This window comes from Tachyglossus aculeatus, chromosome 18, assembly GCF_015852505.1.
Source record: "Tachyglossus aculeatus isolate mTacAcu1 chromosome 18, mTacAcu1.pri, whole genome shotgun sequence".
Lineage (NCBI taxonomy): Eukaryota > Metazoa > Chordata > Mammalia > Monotremata > Tachyglossidae > Tachyglossus > Tachyglossus aculeatus.
The window spans coordinates 25,039,810-25,060,767 of record NC_052083.1 but is presented as its reverse complement, the minus strand read 5'-3'; the positions used below and the strand labels follow the sequence as shown (position 1 = coordinate 25,060,767).

General features: G+C 44.2%; 1 protein-coding gene across 1 annotated transcript in view; it reads right to left on the bottom strand.

Moving 5' to 3' along the window:
- Positions 1 to 20,958, bottom strand: part of OCA2 (OCA2 melanosomal transmembrane protein) — a 207,786-nt gene that overhangs the window by 58,582 nt on the left and 128,246 nt on the right. The window contains exons 19-21 of the mRNA XM_038760386.1: positions 11,236 to 11,363; positions 5,983 to 6,042; positions 4,727 to 4,831 (exon numbers count right to left, since the gene is read on the bottom strand). Of these exons, the coding sequence (XP_038616314.1) occupies positions 4,727 to 4,831; positions 5,983 to 6,042; positions 11,236 to 11,363 (293 nt within the window). The remainder of the gene's footprint in view (positions 1 to 4,726; positions 4,832 to 5,982; positions 6,043 to 11,235; positions 11,364 to 20,958) is intronic.

Below are 20,958 nucleotides of genomic sequence, written 5' to 3'. Positions count from 1 at the left end.
CACCCTGGAGACCTTAATAAATAGCCTCGTTCATTTTGTTCAAATGCCGTCGCTCCTTAGCCACCCTGGTGACCTTAATAAATAGCCACGTTCATGTCGTTCAAATGCCGTCATTATGAATATGTTTCAGTTGTTGCAAATGTTTTTGCCAAACGGACTAAAGTATACTTATGAGCAAAGGCAGATGCTAAATCCGTAGTTAAGCACCTTTTAAAGGAACTTATTCCCCTATATGACAGTACCTGCCAGTATCAACAATGACCGCAGGACTCATTTTACCGGGCAATTAGTCAGAGATATCTGTAAAGTATTAGGTATAAAGCAGCATTTCCACTGCAGGCCTGGTAGAAAGGTACAATGGGATGGTGAATAATAAATTAGCAAAACGATGCTCTGAAACACGATTAAAATGGCTGGAATACCTTCCCTTGGATCTCTTCAGTTAACAGAACACAATTATGCGAAAAACAGAGGCCTCCCTCCATCCCCTCCTGTGGACTGGGAAACATGGAACACAGTCCTTCCTGATAATGCCTTATTGTATTATTGTAAATTGTTAAATAACTGTCTAAAAGCCTTATATTCACAGGTGCAACACGCCCAGACAAAATCAGACGTGAACCAGAGCCACAAACTCAAACCAGGCGATTGGATACTCGTCAAGTCCTTCACACAAAAGAACACCTTTGTGCCCAGGGGGAAAGGACCATACCAGGTGGTGCTAACTACAGGAACTGCGGTACAATATTGCTGTGACTTGATTCTTTAATATAACTCGACAACCTCCTCTCCTCCAATTCAATCAATTAATCAATCATATTCATTCAATCGTACTTATTGAGTGCTTACTGTGTGCACAGCACTGTACTAAGCGCTTGGGAAGTCCAAGTTGGCAACATATAGAGACGGTCCCTACCCGACAGCGGGCTCATGGTCTGTAACCTCCCCAGCACTTAGAACAGCGCTCTGCACATAGTAAGCGCTTAATAAATGCCATCATTATTATTATTATTACTATTAAAGTCACCAATTTTTTTTATAATAAACCTCCACTTTCTTGGAAATTCATTCATTCATTCCTTCGATCGTATTTATTGAGCACTTACTGTGTGCAGTGCACTGTACTAAGCACTTGGGAAGTCCAAGTTGGCAACATATAGAGACATTCCCTACCCAACAGCGGGCTCAATCATATCTGCTAAGCACTGAATGCAGAGCACTGTACTAAGTGCTTAGGAGAGGAAAATATAACAATATAACAGAGTTGGTAACACTCTCCCTTCTTGACCTTTTAAAATCTGGTTTCCCCCCGCCCCTTATCTACATTAAAACATGCTCTTCAAGATCACCAATGACTTCCTCTTTCCCAAATTCAGTGGTCTTTAATCTTTTGACATTATGGCCCACACACTCTTTGTGAAGGAATTATCCAATCCTGATTTCTCCTGGTTCTCCTCCTACCTTTCAGTCTCTTTTACTGGCTCCTCTTTTCAATCGTATTTATTGAGCGCTTACTGTGTGCACAGCATTGTACTAAGTGCTTGGGAAGGACAAGTTGGCGACATATAGAGATGGTCCCTACCCAACAATGGGCTCACAGTCTAGAAGAAGGAGACGGACAGCAAAACAAAATGTGGACGGGTGTCAAGTCGTCAGAATAAATAGAATTAAAGCTAAAGGCACATCATTAACAAAATAAATAGAATAGTAAATATGTACAAGTACAGTAAATAGAGCAATAAATCTGTATAGACATATATACAGGTGCTGTGGGGAGGAAAGGAGGTAGGGCGGGGGAGGAGAGGAAAAAGGGGGCTCAGTCTGGAGCCACATGCATTCAATCATTTATTGAGCGCTTACTGTGTGCAGAGCCCTGTACTAAGCGCTTGGGAAGTACAGATCGACAACATATAGAGATGGTCCCTACCCAACAGCGGGTTCACAGTATATGACTTTAGGTGGAGGAGGTAAGGGGAAGGCTCAGAAACAGATACACTGGGAGTAATGAAACACTAAAATCTTGAAATGCACCAACAGGATGAGTCGGGTTTAGCTACAATATCTACGCCAGTCTGAGCAGTACCTTAATCACCCCACTCATTCCTTCAATCCTCTTCCACTTGTCACTCACGATCCATGGGTGTCCCTCAAGACTATTTTCTGAATCCCTCTCCTCTTTTCACTGTATCCTGACTCCCCCTGAGAGCTCATCTGTCCCCAAAGTTTCAACAAACATCTTTTAATTTTTTTATGGTATTTGTTAAGTACTTACTATGTGCCTGGCACTGTACTAAATGCTGAGGTAGATACTAGTAAATTGGGCTGGACACATGGGTCTCACAGTCTTCCTCCCTATTTTACAGATTAGGTAACTGAGGTTTAGAGAAGTGAAGTGACTTGCCCAAGGTCACACAGCAGACAAATGGCAGAGCTGGGATTAGAACCCAGGTACTTCTGACTCCCAAACCCGTGCTGTATCCTCTAGGCCGTGTCCAGCCTTCAGTCTCTCACCACTCCAATCCATACTTCACTCTGCTACCAAGATCATTTTCCTACAAAAATGTTTAGTTAATTAATTAATGGTGGCATTTGCTAAACACTTACTATGTGCCAGGCACTGTACTAAGCACTGGGGTGGATACAAGGCAATCGGGTTGGACAGAGTCCCTGTCCCACGTGGGGCTCCCAGTCTCAATCCCCATTTTACAGATGACGCACCTGAGGCACAGATAAGTCAAGTGACTTGCCCAAGCAGATAAGTGGAGGAGCAGGGATTTGAACCCAGGTCCTTTTGTCTCCCGGACCTGTGATCTATCCATTAGGCCACGCTGATTCTGGGGCATGTTTAGGACATGTTTCCCTACTCCTGAAGCCCATCTCGCAACAGACAAATACTCCTCATCATCAGCTTCAGAGCATTTAATCACTTGGCCCACTCCTACCTCAACTCACTACTCAGCTACTACAATCCAGGCTTCCCGCTACATTCCTCTAATGCTAACCTTCTCGATTCATTCATTCAATCGTATTTATTGAGCGCTTACTGTATGCAGAGCACTGTACTAAGCGCTTGGGAAGTACAAGTTGGCAACATATAGAGACAGTACCTACCCAACAGTGGGCTCACAGTCCAGAAGGATGTCTCTCGTCCTCGCTTATCTCCCTACCAACCCCTCGCCCACATCCTGCCTCTGGCCGGGAATGCCCTCCCTCCTCAAATCTGACAAACAATTACTCTGCCCCCATTCAAGGCCTTATTGAAGGTACATCTCCTCCCAAAAGCCTTCCCTGACTTTGCCCTCCTTTCTTCTTTTCCCATTCCCGTCTGCATTTACCCTTCACTGCTCCCTTTATTCATAACCGCTCCCCAGCCCCATAGCACTTATGTACTTTATATTAATGTCTGTCTCCCCCTCTAGACTATAAACTCATCATTGGCAGGGAATGTGCCTATTGTTGTATCGTACTCTTCCAAGCACTTAGTAGTGCTCCGCACTCCAGTAAGTGTTAGACAAATATGACTTGATGAATCTTTATACAGATAAATATTTTGGAGTCCCAACCTCTCTCCCCATCTGCAGTATGGCATTTCCTCTTCCTCACAAGGCATATGTATATATGTTTGTATGTATTTATTACTCTATTTATTTATTTTATTTGTACATATTTATTCTATTTATTTTATTTTATTAATATGTTTTGTTCTGTGTCTACCCCTTCTAGACTGTGAGCCCACTGTTGGGTAGGGACCGTCTCTATATGTTGCCAACTTGTACTTCCCAAGCGCTTAGTACAGTGCTCTGCACACAGTAAGCGCTCAATAAATTCATTCATTCATTCAATCGTATTTATTGAATACGATTGTATAAATACGATTAAATGAATGAATGAATGAATTTTCCACCAATACTTCGAACACACTATGTATAAAACTGAACTCCTTAAGCAGCATGGCTCAGTGGAAACAGCCCGGGCTTTGGAGTCAGACATCAAGGGTTCAAATTCCAGCTCCGCCAATTGTCAGCTATGTGACTTTGGGCAAGTCACTTAACTTCTCTGTGCCTCAGTTCCTTCATCTGTAAAATGGGGATTAAGACTGTGAGCCCCACGTGGGGCAACCTGATCACTTTGTATCCCCCCAGTGCTTAGAACAGTGCTTTGCACATAGTAAGCGCTTAACAAATACCATCATCATTATTATTACTATTATTCCCTTCCCTTCCAGTTCCTCTTGTCCACCTAACTTTCCCATCACAACTGCTAACAACATCATCATCCCTGTTTCTGAAGCATGTAACCAGGGCATTATCTTTGATTCCTCATTAATTCATTTTTCTTCTCCCCAACTTACACCTATTTTACTCTCATATCAGAAGTTTCAAACTTACGTACATAACCGTAATTTATTTACTTTCATTAATGCCCGTCTCCCCCTCTCTAGACTGTAAGCTCACTGTGGGCAGGGAATGTGTCTGTTTATTGCTTTGTTGTACTCTCCCAAGCACTTAATACAGTGCTCTGCACACAGTAAGCACTCAGTAAATACGACTGAACGGATGGATAATTCCCACACAGGAATAACGCCTATTCTAGAATCCAGTGGATTCCTTCAATTTCTCCAGCAATTGAGCTTGGCGTTAGTCTCAGGGGCTAGTGATCAGCCTCAACTAGTTGTTAGATCTGGGCTAAGCGTATCAATCAACTCTACTTCCGACCTACAACTCACCATGGTGGCAGTGAACGGAATGTTGTCAATCAGGGAAGAGGCCAGGGCAGAGACCCAAACAACTAGCACAATGGCAACCGCAAGGCGCTGCCCTTCAGGAACACCCTGCAGAAAGGAAAGGGAAGTTAATATCCCGAGGAGTCCACATCCTTTAATAATAACAATGGCATTTGTTAAGCGCTTACTATGTGCCAAGCACCGTTCTAGGCACTGGGGTAGATACGAGGTAATCAGGTGGTCCCACGTGGGGCTCACAGTCTTAATCCCCGTTTTACAGGTGAGGGAACCGAGGCACAGAGAAGTGAAGTGACACAGCTGAAAAGTGGCAGAGCCGGAATTAGAACCCACAACCTCTGCTTCTCCAGCCCGTGCTCTTTCTACTAAACTACGCTGCTTTAATTTAGGGAGTTTAGGTTGTGTCCCCTCCAACTCCGAGGCTGGGAGCAGCTATTCTAGGTGCAATCTTTGCTTTCATGGAGGAATACTACCCGGGGGGAGGCTTCAAAATCACCAGAGTTCTTACAATCCAAAGACCACTGAAAGCCACCAAAAGGTGATCTCTAAGAACCCACTACGGAATCTGTTCCCGGAACAAATATGAAGAGGGGGTTTGTGGGCAGAAAACTGAGAGAAATGAGAGGCCGCATGGCTCAGTGGAAAGATCATAGACTGAGGAGTCAGGAGACAGAGCTGCCTGCCCGCTGAGTGATCTTGGGCAAGACACAACCTCTGTGCCTCAGTTGTCTCATTTGTAAAATGGGGTTAAGATACCTGTTCTCCCTCCCCTATCAACTGTGATCCCCTTGTGGGACAAAGACTTTGTCTGATCTCCTTATATTGTATTTACCCTTGTGCTTGCTTAGCGTATAGTAAGTGCTAAACAAATACTATTATTAACAATTATAGTAGGACTCCAGCCTGTTAAGGCATGTTATATTTTAACACCCAGTGGGGTATTAGGACCAGCAGAAAATTCTCTTTTCCGGAGCCTTTGCTATAAAGGAGTTCACTGTTACTTTATTTCAGCTGATACTTTCATCCTAATGGCCACCGGAATGCGGGCAGAAGTCTATAATTACGTTGATTCTAAAGTGTCATCCTTGTTTCTTAGAAAAGGCTCGTGGTCAAAATACACTCCTTCCAACCACTTTCTGTGAATCAGCTGCCCGTGCTGGGCCTTTGAACCAGATATAAAGAACAGTGAAACTTTTCCTCTGTTCCCATGATGTTCCTGAACATCCTGGACTGAAACGTACCTTTATCAGGAGTGCGGTCTGCTCTCCAATATAGTCAATTAAGTGAAGGTTTGCCAAAGCCTGAAAGAGAAGAATTTAGCACGGGTTTAGACTGTCAGAATGTTGGAGAGAGAAGGTTATATGGGAAAGGACTACGTCACGATTTTCAAGTAAGGAAAATTAATCATATCATGTGCCAAGAGCATGGGCTTTGGAGTCAGAGGTCACGGGTTCAAATCCCGTTTCCGCCACTTGTCAGCTGTGTGACTTTGGGCAAGTCACTTAACTTCTCTGGGCCTCAGTTCCCTCATCTGTAAAATGGGGATTAAGACTGTGAGCCCCACGTGGGATAACCTGATCACCTTGTAACCTCCCCAGCACTTAGAAAAGTGCTTTGCACATAGTAAGTGCTTAATAAATGCTATTATTATTATTATTATTATTATTATTATCTCCTCTGATAAAGTGCAGAACCCAATATATGTCACTAACAGAACATGCAATACAGTCTTGGAAAAGGAAGCAGCTGGCCAGCAGTGACAGAGACTCGATGCTGATTCATATTACTGTGCTTAACTTCAAATGAATTCCAAATTCCCCAAAACAGAGGTCGGTGGTTAGCCCAATCCCAACAAAATTGCACGATGCTTTGCGCACAGTAAGTGCTCTATAAATACCATTGATGAACTGACAGAAATGAAAAATCTCTTCAAGCTTGGCAATGTAAGCTCCAATTTCTCCTGCTGCCCCAATGTCAATAGCATGCCCAATGCCAGAATTGGGGTCCTGATGGCCCCGTGCTGCACAAGGGTCAGTTCTGGATGACGTGTAAGTTGAAGCAGAAAGGACGACTCCTTCGCTCAAAGCCAGGGGTTTCCCCGCTTGCCTCCTCCCCCTCTCTCTGAAGCCTGCCTCCCATAAACTAGAAGGTGCCTCTGTTTACTTCTTCTTCCTCCCGCTGATATTGGGTGGGCTGAGTACAACATCCTGCCCAGTAACCCAGCTCTGCCCAAGACTGTAAGCTCCTTGTGGTCAGTGAAAGTCTCTACCAACTCCCAAACGCTCACTACAGTGCTCGGCATATAGTAAGTGCTCATGGACCTGATTTAGGACAGAGATGAAGTGAAAAACTGAAAGGAGAGAAGGAATCAAAAGAAACAAGGGCAAGATAGCAAGCTGACAAAAGAAGGCGCTTTCACTTTAGTAATAATAATTGCGGTTGTTAAGTACTTACTATGTGCCAAGTGCTGTACGAGGCACAGGGGAGATGCAAGATAATTAGGTCTCACGTATACGGCTCACAGTCTAAATAGGTGAAAGAATAGGAACTGAATCCCCATTTAGCAGCTGAGGCATAGAGAAGTTAAGCACCTTGCCTGAGGAAACACAGCTGAAAAGTGGAAGAAGTGGGATTAGAACCCAGCTCCTTTGACTCCTAGGCCTGTGCTCTTTCCTCCAGGCTGTGCTGCTCCCACTGTAAAAAGAAACCTCCCAAGAGGTCCCTTTCTCATCCACTGGGAAGCCATCATGAAGGGAAACAGATCAGTATTTCCTCCAGGGAGGTTTTTCGGGTGAGAAAAAGATCCTGCTACACCCGGAGAATTAAGGAAGCTATCGGTAGAGGTGGGGATAGGTGGGTTTCTTTGCTCTACGATCCGGAAGAGCATGCAACACTCTAAAATTCAGCAAAGCTCACCATCTTATCCTGGAGGAAGCTTCTGTTCTACCAGGTCGAGAGGAAGACAACCCTACTTCCCCACTCCGGTTCCCAGCATTACGAATCTCCTTTTCCAGAACCTCAGGAGACCTTGGTTTCACATTCACTAAATCCAAACAGCTGATTATGTTGCAAGTTGAAAGACGATTCCTCGGTCATCTTTTTTAAAATGGTATTTAAGTGCTTACTACGTGTCAGGCATTATTCTGCTGGGGTAGAATAATAATAATAATGATGGCATTTGTTAAGCGCTTACTATGTGCAAAGCACTGTTCTAAGCACTGGGGAGGTTACAAGGTGATCAGGTTGTCCCACGGGGGGCTCACAGTCTTAATCCCCATTTTACAGATGAGGGAACTGAGGCACAGAGAATAATAATAATAATAATAATAATAATAATAATAATAATAATGGCATTTATTTAGCGCTTACTATGTGCAAAGCACTGTTCTAAGCGCTGGGGAGGTTACAAGGTGATCAAGTTGTTCCACGGGGGGCTCACAGTTTTAACCCCCATTTTACAGATGAGAGAACTGAGGCCCAGAGAAGTTAAGTGACTTGCCCAAAGTCACCCAGCTGACAAGTGGCAGAGCCGGGATTTGAACCCATGACGTCTGACTCCAAAGCCCGGGCTCTTTCCACTGAGCCAAGCTGCTTCTCTAGACACAGTCCATTTCCCTAAAGGGGCTTACAATATTAATCCTTATTTTACGGTAACTGAGGCACAGAGAAGTTAAGTGTCTTGCCCAAGGTCACACAGCAGACAAGCGGCAGAGCCAGGATTAGAACCCAGGTCCTTTCTGACTCTCGGGCCCGTGCTCTATCCACTTAGCCAGGCTGCTTCTCCGCTCTTGGGGACCCACGTGGACCGGAAAGGTGGTGATATGGGGAGGCTCCAATCAGGCTGAACTCCCCAGGAATCTCAGAAAAGGTGAACAACCACCGAACCCTGATGACCCCAGGATACCGCAGCACAGTATGGAATGGGGCCAGGAAATGACATTTTTCAGCCTGGGCAACAGGATTGGATATTTCAAGGAAGCAAGAACACTCACCGACCCCCTAAGCGTTGGCCTTTCTTTCTCTTTCTCCGGCTCAGTAAGAGCCCTTAGCCAATTCCACCCAAAAATCCAAGTAGTAGTTTTATTTTTCCTACAATTCAATGAGGGCTTTTTAAACGGTGCTTATCCCCATGAAATAAAGTGTCCATTATGTGCTGTCAACTCTGGCTGGCAACAAGTTAAACCTACGTCATCCCAGCCCGGTTCTCATCCACTTCTACTCCCTGCCCCACACCCAAACATTCATAATAATAATAATAATAATAATAATGGCATTTATTAAGTGCTTACTATGTGCAAAGCACTGTTCTAAGCGCTGGGGTAGATATAAGGTAATCAAGTTGTCCCACGTGGGGCTCACAGAACTAATCCCCATTTTACAGATCAGGTAACTGAGGCACAGAGTGACTTCTGTTCTATCTGGTCGAGAGGAAGAGAACCCTACTTCCCCACTCCCTTTTCCCGGCACTACGAATCTTGAAGTAAGTCAAGTGACTTGCCCAAAGTCACACAGCTGACAAGTGGCAGAGCCGGGATTCGAACCCATGACCTCTGACTCCAAAGCCCGGGCTCTTTCCACTGAGCCACGCTGCTTCTCTGCTCTCTAAAAATTTCCCCCCTCTCCTCCAAGGGGTTTTTCCTGAACTTTCAATCAATCACTAATAGTTATTGAGAACTTACTGAATAATAATAATAATGCTATTTGTTAAGCACTTACTGTGTGCCAAGCACTGTTGTAAGCAATGGGGTAGATACAAGGTAATCCGGTTGTCCCATCTGGGGCTCACAGACTCAATCCCCATTTTACAGATGAGGGAACTGAGGCACAGAGAAGTCAAGTGGCTTGCCCAAGATCACACAGCAGACAAGTGACGGAGCCAGGATTAGAACCCATGTCCTCTGACTTCCAAGCCCGTGCTCTTTCCACTAATCCACGCTTACATTATTGACTGTAATAAGAACTTAGAGTAAAATATAATAGAGGTGGTAGACATTATCTCCAACTTCAAGGAGTTTACACACTCCATGCCCACATCCCAACCCCAGGCCCCAGACTGTGTCCCTCCAGCCCCAGGATGTCCCTTGTCCTGGGGCCAATATTTTATTGGCATTTTTATTTTTCTTCAAGTCCAAGCCTGAGCCCTTCCCTGGCTTGCAGCCCTACCTCTGGGGCTACCAAAGACATAGGTAACTAGCCACATTGAGGCACAGAGGAAACCCTCAATCAGACTGATTCAAGCACTTAATAAATACAGAAATGCCCCGAGACCAAATACACCCACTCACACACTCTCTCTCCCTCTCACTTTAATATTCAATTGTATTTATTGAGTGCTTATTGTCTGCAGAGCACTGTACTAAGCACTTACACACACACAGAAGTAAAAGACAGAAAGATGGAGAGTAAAGAGAAAGCAAGAGTTTGTTTGCTCTTTCAATTTATTAGAAACAACAGTGTTTCAGGTCTGTCTGCATTTGGAAAATGCAGTATTTACCTTTATTTAACTCCCAAGCCTGCCCTCTCTAGTTATCCAGATGTCATTTGTTTCTTTAGAGAGGAGAATGTCAAAATAATGAAAATGATGGCTCTTTACACAACAGAGTCTTCTGTTAATTTGATGCAAAAGCTAACTGAATATGAAATGAGTCTTTAAAAATGAATTTTTTACATGTAAACAGCAGGCGAGATGGCTACAGACTAGAAAAGCCTGGGTTTTTTGGTGAAAGCTGCTATTAAGCATTTGAAAGAGTTAAAACATCGGCCTAATAGCGGTGTCACAGCAAGGTGGGAGGAAAACAGTAAGCGCCATGACAGATAGTTCATTAAAAAACTCAGCCTTGAACATTTCAAAAGCAAAATGTCCTGCTATTTATCAGGTTCTTTATGAATCATTCATGTATCCCCCAGTTGGGATTGTTAGCGGCCTTTTCTTTCCAAACACAACTTTCTGTTTGGACACTGAAGGATCATCCTCACTCCACCAGGGAGATCAGAGGAGGCTGTCTCTAAATGTCTACATGGCTATGGGAACAGGACCTATCACAAAAGACAAACATCGAACCTATCTAGTGCAGGGGCAGGGAAGAGAGTGTGGATGGCTTGGTCCAAACCATCACTAATTCTGGAAAAACAACTCAGGCATGTGGATACCCCCCCTTCTCTACCCCTCAACAAAGTTTTTCATTGTAAAATGGATTTCTTTTCATGCTGTAGGTGCTTTTGTCTAGATAGGAAATATGGCCTCAGGACTTGAGCCCAGTTTGTCGATGAGTGGACTGAAATGTCCACACATCCAGTATCAGAAATCCATTTGGTCTTCCCGGGACTGACCTACAAACCCCAAGTATTAAAATCGGTTCTGCCGTTTTCTCATGCAAGGTATTCTGCTCCACGTTCCACCTTCTTCTGCTACTTGCCCATGGCCCACAGTGAGACGTGCGGGAGCGGGGGTGCGGGCCACAAGCTGAAAACAAGGTTTGCCACATTATCCTTACCTCCATGAGGACAAACAGTGCAGCAAAGAACAGAAGTGTGGCCCATTCCACTCTGTGGAGAATCATCTCGAAATCGTGGGTGTCAGCCAAAACCAGCAGCCACAGGGCTCCTAAAATAGCAATCCACCCTGCGGAAGAAGGAAATCAGTAGATGGACAATGAATAATAACCCCAGAAAAGGTCCCAAATTTCCTCTGCTTCTTGGGTCTCTCTCCTTCACTGAAATTCTGGCAAATTTATCCAGTAGGTTAAATTGGGAGAGAAGGAACCTTCCTTGCACTGCCTCTATAGCAACCTCTTTGAGACCAGTTGTTATGTGGTTATTTCACTTAGAACAGTTAACAACACAAAGGCAGAAACACTCTAAAAAGGCTCAAGTCACATGGTTTGCTTCTACACCCTTAGAATGTGAACCTCATATGGGACAAAGACTGTGTCTTATCTGCTTAACTTGTATCTATCCCGGAGCATAGCACAGTGCCTGACACATAGTAAGTGCTTAACATAATAATAATAATAATAACAAAACAAGGATAATAATCCACTTACATATTTTCCCACTATTCTCTGCCCTTTAGAAACCGTCTTTTACCTGGAATTTGTGCAGGATTAAATCAATTACTGGGAAGCAGCACGGCCTAGTGGATAGAGCACGGACCTGGGTTGAAATCCCAACTCCGCCACTTATCTGCTCTGTGACCTAGGGCAAGTCACTTCACTTCTCTGTACCTCAGTTACCTCATCTGTAAAATGGGGATTAAGATTGTGAGCCCCATGGGGGACAGGGACTGTATCCAACCCAATTAGCTTCTATCTATCCCAGTACTGCCTGGGACAGAGTAAACGCTTAACAAATACGATTACAAAAACAAGGGAAGTGAAGAGCAAACACACTGTTGGCACTCCAGTTGGAATTGTGACTATTGGCCCAATCAAAAGAGATTTTGAAAGTGAAAGAACAATGAACACAAAAAGTGCTCTAAGCATTTAGTAATAATAATAATTATGCTAGCATTTATTAAGCGCTTACTATGTGCAGAGCACTGTTCTAAGCGCTGGGGAGGTTACAAGATGATCAGGTTGTCCCACAGGGGCCTCTCAGTCTTAATCCCCATTTTACAGATGAGGTCACTGAGGCACAGAGAATAATAATAATAATAATAATAATAATAATAATGATGGCATTTGTTAAGCGCTTACTATGTGCAAAGCACTGTTCTAAGCACTGGGGGGGATACAAGGTGATCAGGTTGTCCCGCATGGGGCTCACAGTTATCATCCCCATTTTACAGATGAGGTAACTGAGGCTCTGAGGCTCTGAGGCTCCCAAGGCCACAGAGCAGACACGTGGTGGAGCCGGGATTCGAACCCCTGACCTCTGACTCCAAAGCCCGGGCTCTTTCCACTGAACCACGCTGCTTCTGTGTACAGTGCTCTGCACACAGTAAGCGTCCAATAAATGCGATTGAATGAATGAAGGATCCTAGGAATTCTGAGCCAGGAAAGGTAGACTGCAAAAGTCTTTGTCCAATCAAATGGTGATTATTATTTTTATTCGTATGGTATTCATTAAGCTCTTATTATATGTCGAGCGCTGTTCTACCTTCAAAACATGGCTAAAATCTTCCCTTTCCTCTTCATACAAACTGCTACCGTGCTGATCCAAGCACTGATCCAAGTAAGAGAAGGAGCACAGCACAGTGGATAGCACGGGCTTGGGAGTCATGAGGTCACGGGTTCGAATCCCAGCTCCTCCACCTGTCTGCTGTGTGACCCTGGGCAAATCAATTAACTTCTCTTGGCCTCAGTTACCTCATCTGTAAAATGGGGATTAAGACCTTGAGCCCCATAGGGGACAGGAATTGGGTCCAACTCGATTTGCTGGTTTCCACCCTAGCGCTTAGGATAGTGCCTGCTACCTCAAGTAAAAACTTAATTAATTCTATAATAATAATTATTGTTATTATTACTTCTCCTATCCCATCTTGACTACTGTATCTGCCTCATCCTCCTGTCTCTTCCCACTCAAATCCATGCTTCACTCTGCTGCATCATCAACATTCAGTTCCTATCTCCCTGCTCCTCAAAACCTCCCAGTAGTCGCCCATTCAACTCCGCCTCAAACAGAAACTCCTTACATTGTACTTAATCACTTAAGCACTTGATCAGCTCGTCTCCTCCTACCTATCAATCAATCAATCGTATTTATTGAGCGCTTACTGTGTGCAGAGCACTGCTCTAAGCGCTTGGGACGTACAAGTTGGCAACATATAGAGACGGTCCCTACCCAACAGTGGGCTCACAGTCTAGAAGGGGGAGACAGAGAACAAAACAAAACATATTAACAAAATAAAATAAATAGAATAGATATGTACAAGTAAAATAGAGTAATGAATACGTACAAACATAAATACATATAACTCATCTCCTTCTAAAGCTCGGCTCACACATGCCGCTCCTCTAGCTCTGTGTCCTAATCTAGTCTGTCTCACCACCGACCTTTTTCCCGTGCCTTCCTCCTAGCCTGGAACTCCCTCCTCCTCCACGTACGGCAGACCACCTTCCAAGTATTATTTAGGTCACATCTCCTCCAAGAAGCCTTCCCCAATTAAGCCCTCTTTTCCCAGGCCCCTCTCCCTTCTGCATCGTCTATGAACTTCAATCTGTGACCTTTGGAAACTTGATATGAGCCCCACCTCCAACCTCACAGCTCTTATATACACAGCTTTAAATTATATACTATAAATTATTTATTCATTCCTATTAATGTCTGTCTCCCCCTCTAGTCTGTAAGATCACTACGGGCTGGGGGAATGTGTCTGCTAATTCTGTTGCATTGTATTCTCCCACGTGCTTAGTACAGTGCTTTGCACACAGTAAGCACGCAGTAAATATGGTTGATTAATAAACGCTGGGGGATACACATGTCAATCATGTCAGACCCCATCCCTATTCCAAAACAGGTTCACAGTCAAAGGGGGAGGGAGAGCAAGTAGTGACTCTCCAGTTGAGGAAATTCAGAGATGCTAAGTGACATGCACAAGGTAACACAGCAGACAAGTCACAGAGCCAGGATTAGAACCCAGGTCCTCTGATTCCCAGGCCTGGGGTTTTCTTTCACTAGGCCACACTGCCTTACGGTTTCTAGCTGGGGATGGGGAGAAACCATGGGAAGGAATGAGAGGGAGGAGAGGGGTCCTCACTTGTGGTTCATGCAAGTATCCTAAATTTGCCAAGTTCTTCAACCACAACTTCACAATTTGGGGGACCTAAAGAGTCTGTATAGGCTAATGTGCCTGAGATGATTCAAGCATAAATCTCTATGTAGTTGGAAAAATCTGAAGTACCTAAAATGCTAAGATGTGTCATTGGCTTGTCCTCTCACAACTCAGTCGCTTTCATTCATTCAATCGTATTTATTGAGTGCTTACTGTGTGCAGAGCACTGTACTAAGCGCTTGGGAAGTACAAGTTGGCAACATATAGAGACGGTCCCTACCCAACAACGGGCTCACAGTCTAGAAGGGGGAGACAGACAACAAAACAAAACATATTAACAAAATAAAATAAATAGAATAGTAAATATGTACAGCAAAATACAGTAATAAGCATTATTCCCTTTACGCTATTATTGATATACTCATACAGGATTCTTTTACTGTAATACAAAGGTACACAGGAAAGAAGACAGAGGGGACAACCTTGACGTCAAAACCTCAGTGGAAGTAGCGGCAATTACCGTGTAAAGAGTAAGGTTTGTTCTTAGATTTGAGAAAAAGATCAGCACCGGGCCTCTGTACCTTTCATGATCCCATGGTGCGGAATTACAACATGACCACATGGTATGAAGATCGGCTGAACTATATCGCTACCTTTGCTACAAAGCAGAAGGAATCTAGAGGTGGTGTTTATCAGGGTGTTTGGAAGGCAAGTACTCATCTTCAGGAACTCAACGGCTTTCCTTATGCTTACACAAGTCAACACACACACCCACACACAAACACACAGATGAATTATGGGAGATGGCAACATCCTAATTTCCTCAATTAAAAAGTTATCTTAGAAAACCAAGAGACAATTTTAAAGGTGGATGAGTAATAAATAATTGGACAGTAATGCACTGCTAAAAATAAATGTTTTTATGTATGTGTGTGCATACATAATAATAATGATGGTATTTATTAAGCACTTACTATGTGCAAAGCACTGTTCTAAGCGCTGGGGAGGTTACAAGGTGATCATGTTGTCCCACGGGGGGCTCACAGTCTTAATCCCCATTTTACAGATGAGGTAACTGAGGCCCAGAGAAGTGAAGTAACTTGCCCAAAGTCACACAGCTGAGAATTGGCGGAGCCGGGATTTGAACCCATGACCTCTGACTCCAAAGCCCGTGCTCTTTCCACTGAGCCACGCTACATACACATCATAATTTCACCTTAGTATTTCCTAGTCAGGGACTTCGGATTTTTCCAGCATAAAAGATCATCACAAGAAGAGTTTTTCACTATTTTACATGATAACTATGATTGCTTGCTGCATGCGTACCAAAAATAGAAGAAACCAAAAAATTAGGGAGAAAATTTATTCTGACTGGATAATGTAACATAGCATGCTTTAAAAGTCTAGGCAAAATCACATTATATGTATTAGTCCCTCGGAGATGGGATCCAACATGACTATCTTGTATCTACACTAGTTCTTGTACAGTGCTTGGTTCATAGTAAGCACGTAACAAATAGCTTCAGGATTATCAGTACTGCTATCATTATTGTTCTAATACGGAATTTCTTGCATTCTCACACCACAAGTATTTATGTATGAAGCTCCTCTCCAAACTTTTAAACTGATGACATTTCATTGTTTGAGAAATCAAAAGCCAACAACCGTGAAACTTGCAGTCCTCACCCTGGAAGAAATCCTGAAAGGCAGAATTGCCCTCTAGTCATCCCAGACTCTTCATTCCCAGTTCCCATCCCAGACGTTTCATTCCCAGTTCCAGGGTGCTTTCCAATATCTCTGCAGGCAAGAGCATATCATTTCTCTCTAATAACTAGTACAAAACAGATCATGGAAGAAAGAAGAAAGAAGAAAGAAGAAGAAGAAAGAAGAAAGAAGAAAGAAGAAGAAGAAGAAGAAGAAGAAGAAGAAGAAGAAGAAGAAGAAGAAGAAGAAGAATGGCATTTATTAAGCGCTTACTATGTGCAAAGCGCTGGGGTGGTTACAAGGCGATCAGGTTGTCCCACAGGGGCTTCACAGTCTTAATCCCCATTTTAAAGATGAGGTAACTAAGGCACAGAGAATTTAAGTGACTTGCCCAAAGTCAGCTGACAATTGGTAGAGCTGGGATTTGAACCCATGACCTCTGACTCCAGAGTCTGTGCTCTTTCCACTGAGTTACGCCCAGGAAATTCAAATAAAGTGGGAAGCTGCATGACATAGTGGATAGAGCATGGACATGGGCAAGGACATGTCTCCCCCTTCTAGACTGTGAGCCCACTGTTGGGTAGGGAACGTCTCTATATGTTGCCGATTTGTACTTCCCAAGCACTTAGTACAGTGCTTTGCACACAGGAAGTGCTCAATAAATACGATTGAATGAATGAATGGGAGTCAAGAGGTCATGGGTTCTAATCCCGGCTCTGCCGCTTATCTGCTGTGTGACCCTGGGCAAGTCACTTCACTTCTCTGTGCCTCAGTTACCTCATCTGTAAAATGGGGATTGAGACCGTGACCCCTACGTTGGACAGGGACTGTGTCCAACCCTATTTGCTTGTATACACCCCAGTGCTTAGTACAGTGCCTGAAACGTAGTAAGCTCTGAACAAATACTATAATTATTATTATCCACCATTTAAAGCCCTTGATGACTGATTACAACAGTTTAATGAATGATTGTGATGGAAGAGGGCTATGGCATCAGGGCTGGCCTAGTTAGTGTCTCCTCGAGCATCATACGGCAGAACAGACCCTGATATGCCCAACTCTTGATGTGGGCACTACAAGACAATTCCTTCTCTCCATGCAACAGTCCCAGAGAAGCATCTCCAGATCACTAATAGCTTCCGAACGTGGTGTATGGGAGAGAAGGCAGGTTGTGGTCAGATGGAGAGATTTCAGAGTTGGTGAGGGTAGAGACTGGGCAGGGGCTAGAGGTGATGAGATCAAGCGTGCTTCCAAGTTGGTGAGTGGGTGAAGTGGGGTGGAGCAGGAGGTCAGCGCAGTTGAGGAGTGATAGAAGGCGGGCAGAGGAAGGGTCATCGGCAACATCTTTGGGGCTACAGAAGTCCCCAAGGATCAATGTGGGCAAGGAGAGAGGTGGAATGTGAGAAAGGGATCGAAATTGTTAAAGAAGTTGGAGGTGGGACGTGGGAGGGCGGCAGAAGACTGTTGCTCGACTCTGGAATGGGTGGGAGAGGTGGATGATACGGAGGGACAGAAAGGGGTGGGAGAGGTGGAATGGTGAGAAAGCAGAATTGGGGTGTGAGAAGGAAGCGCCTCTTCCTTTCCCAGCGAGTCTAGGGGAGTAGGAGAAGATGCCATCAAGAAGATGTCACCAGAGAAGCAGCGTGGCTCAGTGGAAAAAGCCCGGGCTTTGGAGTCAGAGGTCATGGGTTCAAATCCCAGCTCTGCCAATTGTCAGCTGGGTGACTTTGGGCAAGTCACTTCACTTCTCTGGGCCTCAGTTACCTCATCTGGAAAATGGGGATGAAGACTGTGAGCCCCCCATGGGACAACCTGATCACCTTGTAGCCTCCCCAGCGCTTAGAACAGTGCTTTGCACATAGTAAGTGCTTAATAAATGCCATTATTATTATTATTATTATCAAGAGCTATCTTCAGCTGACAAGAAACCCTAATGTCTGTCATTTTTATTGAGTCCTTAGTTCAGTGCTCTGCTTACTAAGCCCTCAATAAATGCCGCTGATTGATAAGGCGACGTTGAGATTACAGAGAAGGAGAGAAGCTGGGTGACTTGGTAGATTTGGGATTCATCCACATAGAGGTGGAAGTTGAAGCCATGGTAGTAGACGAACCTCAAGAGGAAGTATATGCAAAGTGAGGAGAGTGGGGACACAGCACAGAGCATTTAGGGAACCCCACGGCTAGGAAGAGGAAGGTGAGGAAACATATTTATTCTATTTATTTTATTTTGTTAATATGTTTTGTTTTGTTGTCTGTCTTCCCCTTCTAGACTGTGAACCCACTGTTGGGTAGGGACCGTCTCTATATGTTGCCAACTTGTACTTCCCAAGTGCTTAGTACAGTGCTCTGCACACAGTAAGCGCTCAATAAATACGTTGAATGAATGAGGAAGAATCGATGAGGGAGACTGAGAAGACTCAGCCAGAGAGGTAAGGGGAAAACAGGAGAGAACTCTGTCAGAAAAATCAAGCTTAGCCAGAAGTTAGGATTGTTTGCTTATATGTAAGCTCTTGATAAATACATTGCTTGACTGATTGATGAAGGCTGGAAATTGAGGACAATTTATTAGAAATGGAAAAGGGGAGCTTTCATTGGAATGGTAGTTTCTCCAATTCATTCAGTCAGGCAGTCGTACTTACTGTGCATTTACTGTGTTCAGAGCACTTGGGAAAGTACACTACAACAATAAACAGACACATTCCCTGCCCACAACGAACTTACACTGATTCTGTTTGGATCTTTCATCCATCCACAACCCCTATGCTTCTCACTGAAATTAATAACTAAAGTAGCGTGACTTTGCTTTCCTTTTTCTTAGTTGGTGACCAAGAATGGCATCAATTTCTATGTTTTGAATGCTGAAGGTCTGCAGACTCTCCCTCCTTTCCCTTTTTCCAGCATGGCTTCTCTAACCTAAGATCTAAGAGAGCTCAAGATGGTATGGGACGGAAACTGAGGTCCAGAGAAATCAATTAATCATTCAATCCTATTTATTCAGCATCTACTGCATGCAAAGCACTGAACTCAACACTTGGGAGAGCAGGCCTGAAAACAGGGACCCGACTATAAGGAGTAAGTGTACTAATGGTATTTATTAGTTCAGGGCATTTGCATCTTAAGCCCTTTGGAAAATACAACAGAATCACGGTGAATCACTCCCTTCTCTTGGAAAACTATTTAATCTTAATTTTTCTGACAGATTTCTCTCCTGGTTCTCCCCGTTCCTCTCTGGTTGAGTCTTCTCAATCTTCGTCATCGGTTCTTCCTCGCCTTCCTCTTCCTAGCTGTGGGGTTCCCTAAATGCTCTTTTCTGTGTCCTCACTTTGAACTTACTCCTTTGGGGGGTTCATCTACTCCCATGGCTTCAACTACTACCTCTGAGTGGATGAATCCCAAATCTACCAAGTCACCCAACTTCCCTCCTCTGCAATCTCAACATCACTTTATCAATCGACGGCATTTATTGAGTGCTTACTGTAGGCAAAGCACTGAATTAAGGTTCAATCAAAATGACAGATGGATGGGAGGGAGAGAGCTGATTGTGTAAAAGCAGATGATAAGGAGCTTCTGTTTGATGTGTAAGTGGATGGGCAACCACTGGTGTTTCTTGAGGACTGGAGAGATGTGGACTGAAGAGTGACCTGGGCAGCAGAGTGAAGTAAGGACTGCAGTGGAGAGAGACAGGAGACAATGAGGCAGCAAGGAGGCTGATGCATTTGGCACGTAGGTGCTTGGATCCATGTGGTAGCATTTCGGATGGAGAGGAAAGTGGGGAGTTTCCCAGTGACACCCCAAACTCAGTAAAACCAAAACTGAACTCCTCAATTTTCCTCCATCTAACTTCCAACATCTTCCCCACCTCTGAATCCCACAACCTCAGTCACCTCATCTGTAAAACGGGGATGACGACTGTGAGTCCCATGTGGGGCAGAGACCGTGTCCAACCTGATTAGCCTGTACCTACTCCAGTGCTTAAAACAGTGCTTGACTCATAATAAGCGCTTATCAAATACCATCATTCTTACTATTATTAATGACTCCTCTCTCTCTCAAATACCGTCATTATTACTATTATTATTGACTCCTCTCTCTCTCTTTTTCAACCCCCAAATTCAGTCTGTCAACAAATCCCCAGGAGGGAACTCCCTCCCCCGTCATATACTACAGGCCACTACTCTATGTAGCCACCTTTAAAACCTTTTTACTAAAATCAATCTCCTCCAAGAGGCCTTCCTCTACCAACCCTTTATTTCCCCTCGTCCCTCTCTCTTCTGCATCACCCTTGCACTTGGATTTGAACGTTTTACTCACCCCACCCTCAGCCCCATAGCACTTTTGTACAGATCCTTGGTACATACAGGATAGCAGCGTGGCTCAGTGGAAAGAGCCCGGGCTTGGGAGTCAGAGGTCATGGGTTCGAATCCCAGCTCTGCCAATTATCAGCTGTGTGACTTTGGACAAGTCACTTCACTTCTCTGTGCCTCAGTTCCCTCATCTGTAAAATGGAGATGAAGACTGTGAGCCCCACGTGGGACAACCTTGATTACCTTGTATCCCCCCCAGCGCTTAGAAGAGTGCTTGGCACATATTCATTCATTCATTCAATTGTATTTACTGAGCGCTTACTGTGTGCACAGCACTGTACTAAGCGCTTGGGAAGTACAAGTTGGCAACACATAGAGATGGTCCCTACTCAACAGTGGGCTCACAGTCTAGAAGATAGTAAGCACTTAACAAATACCAACTTTATTACTATTACTATTATTATTATTATCCTGCTACCTGGCTCACTTTTCTAAGA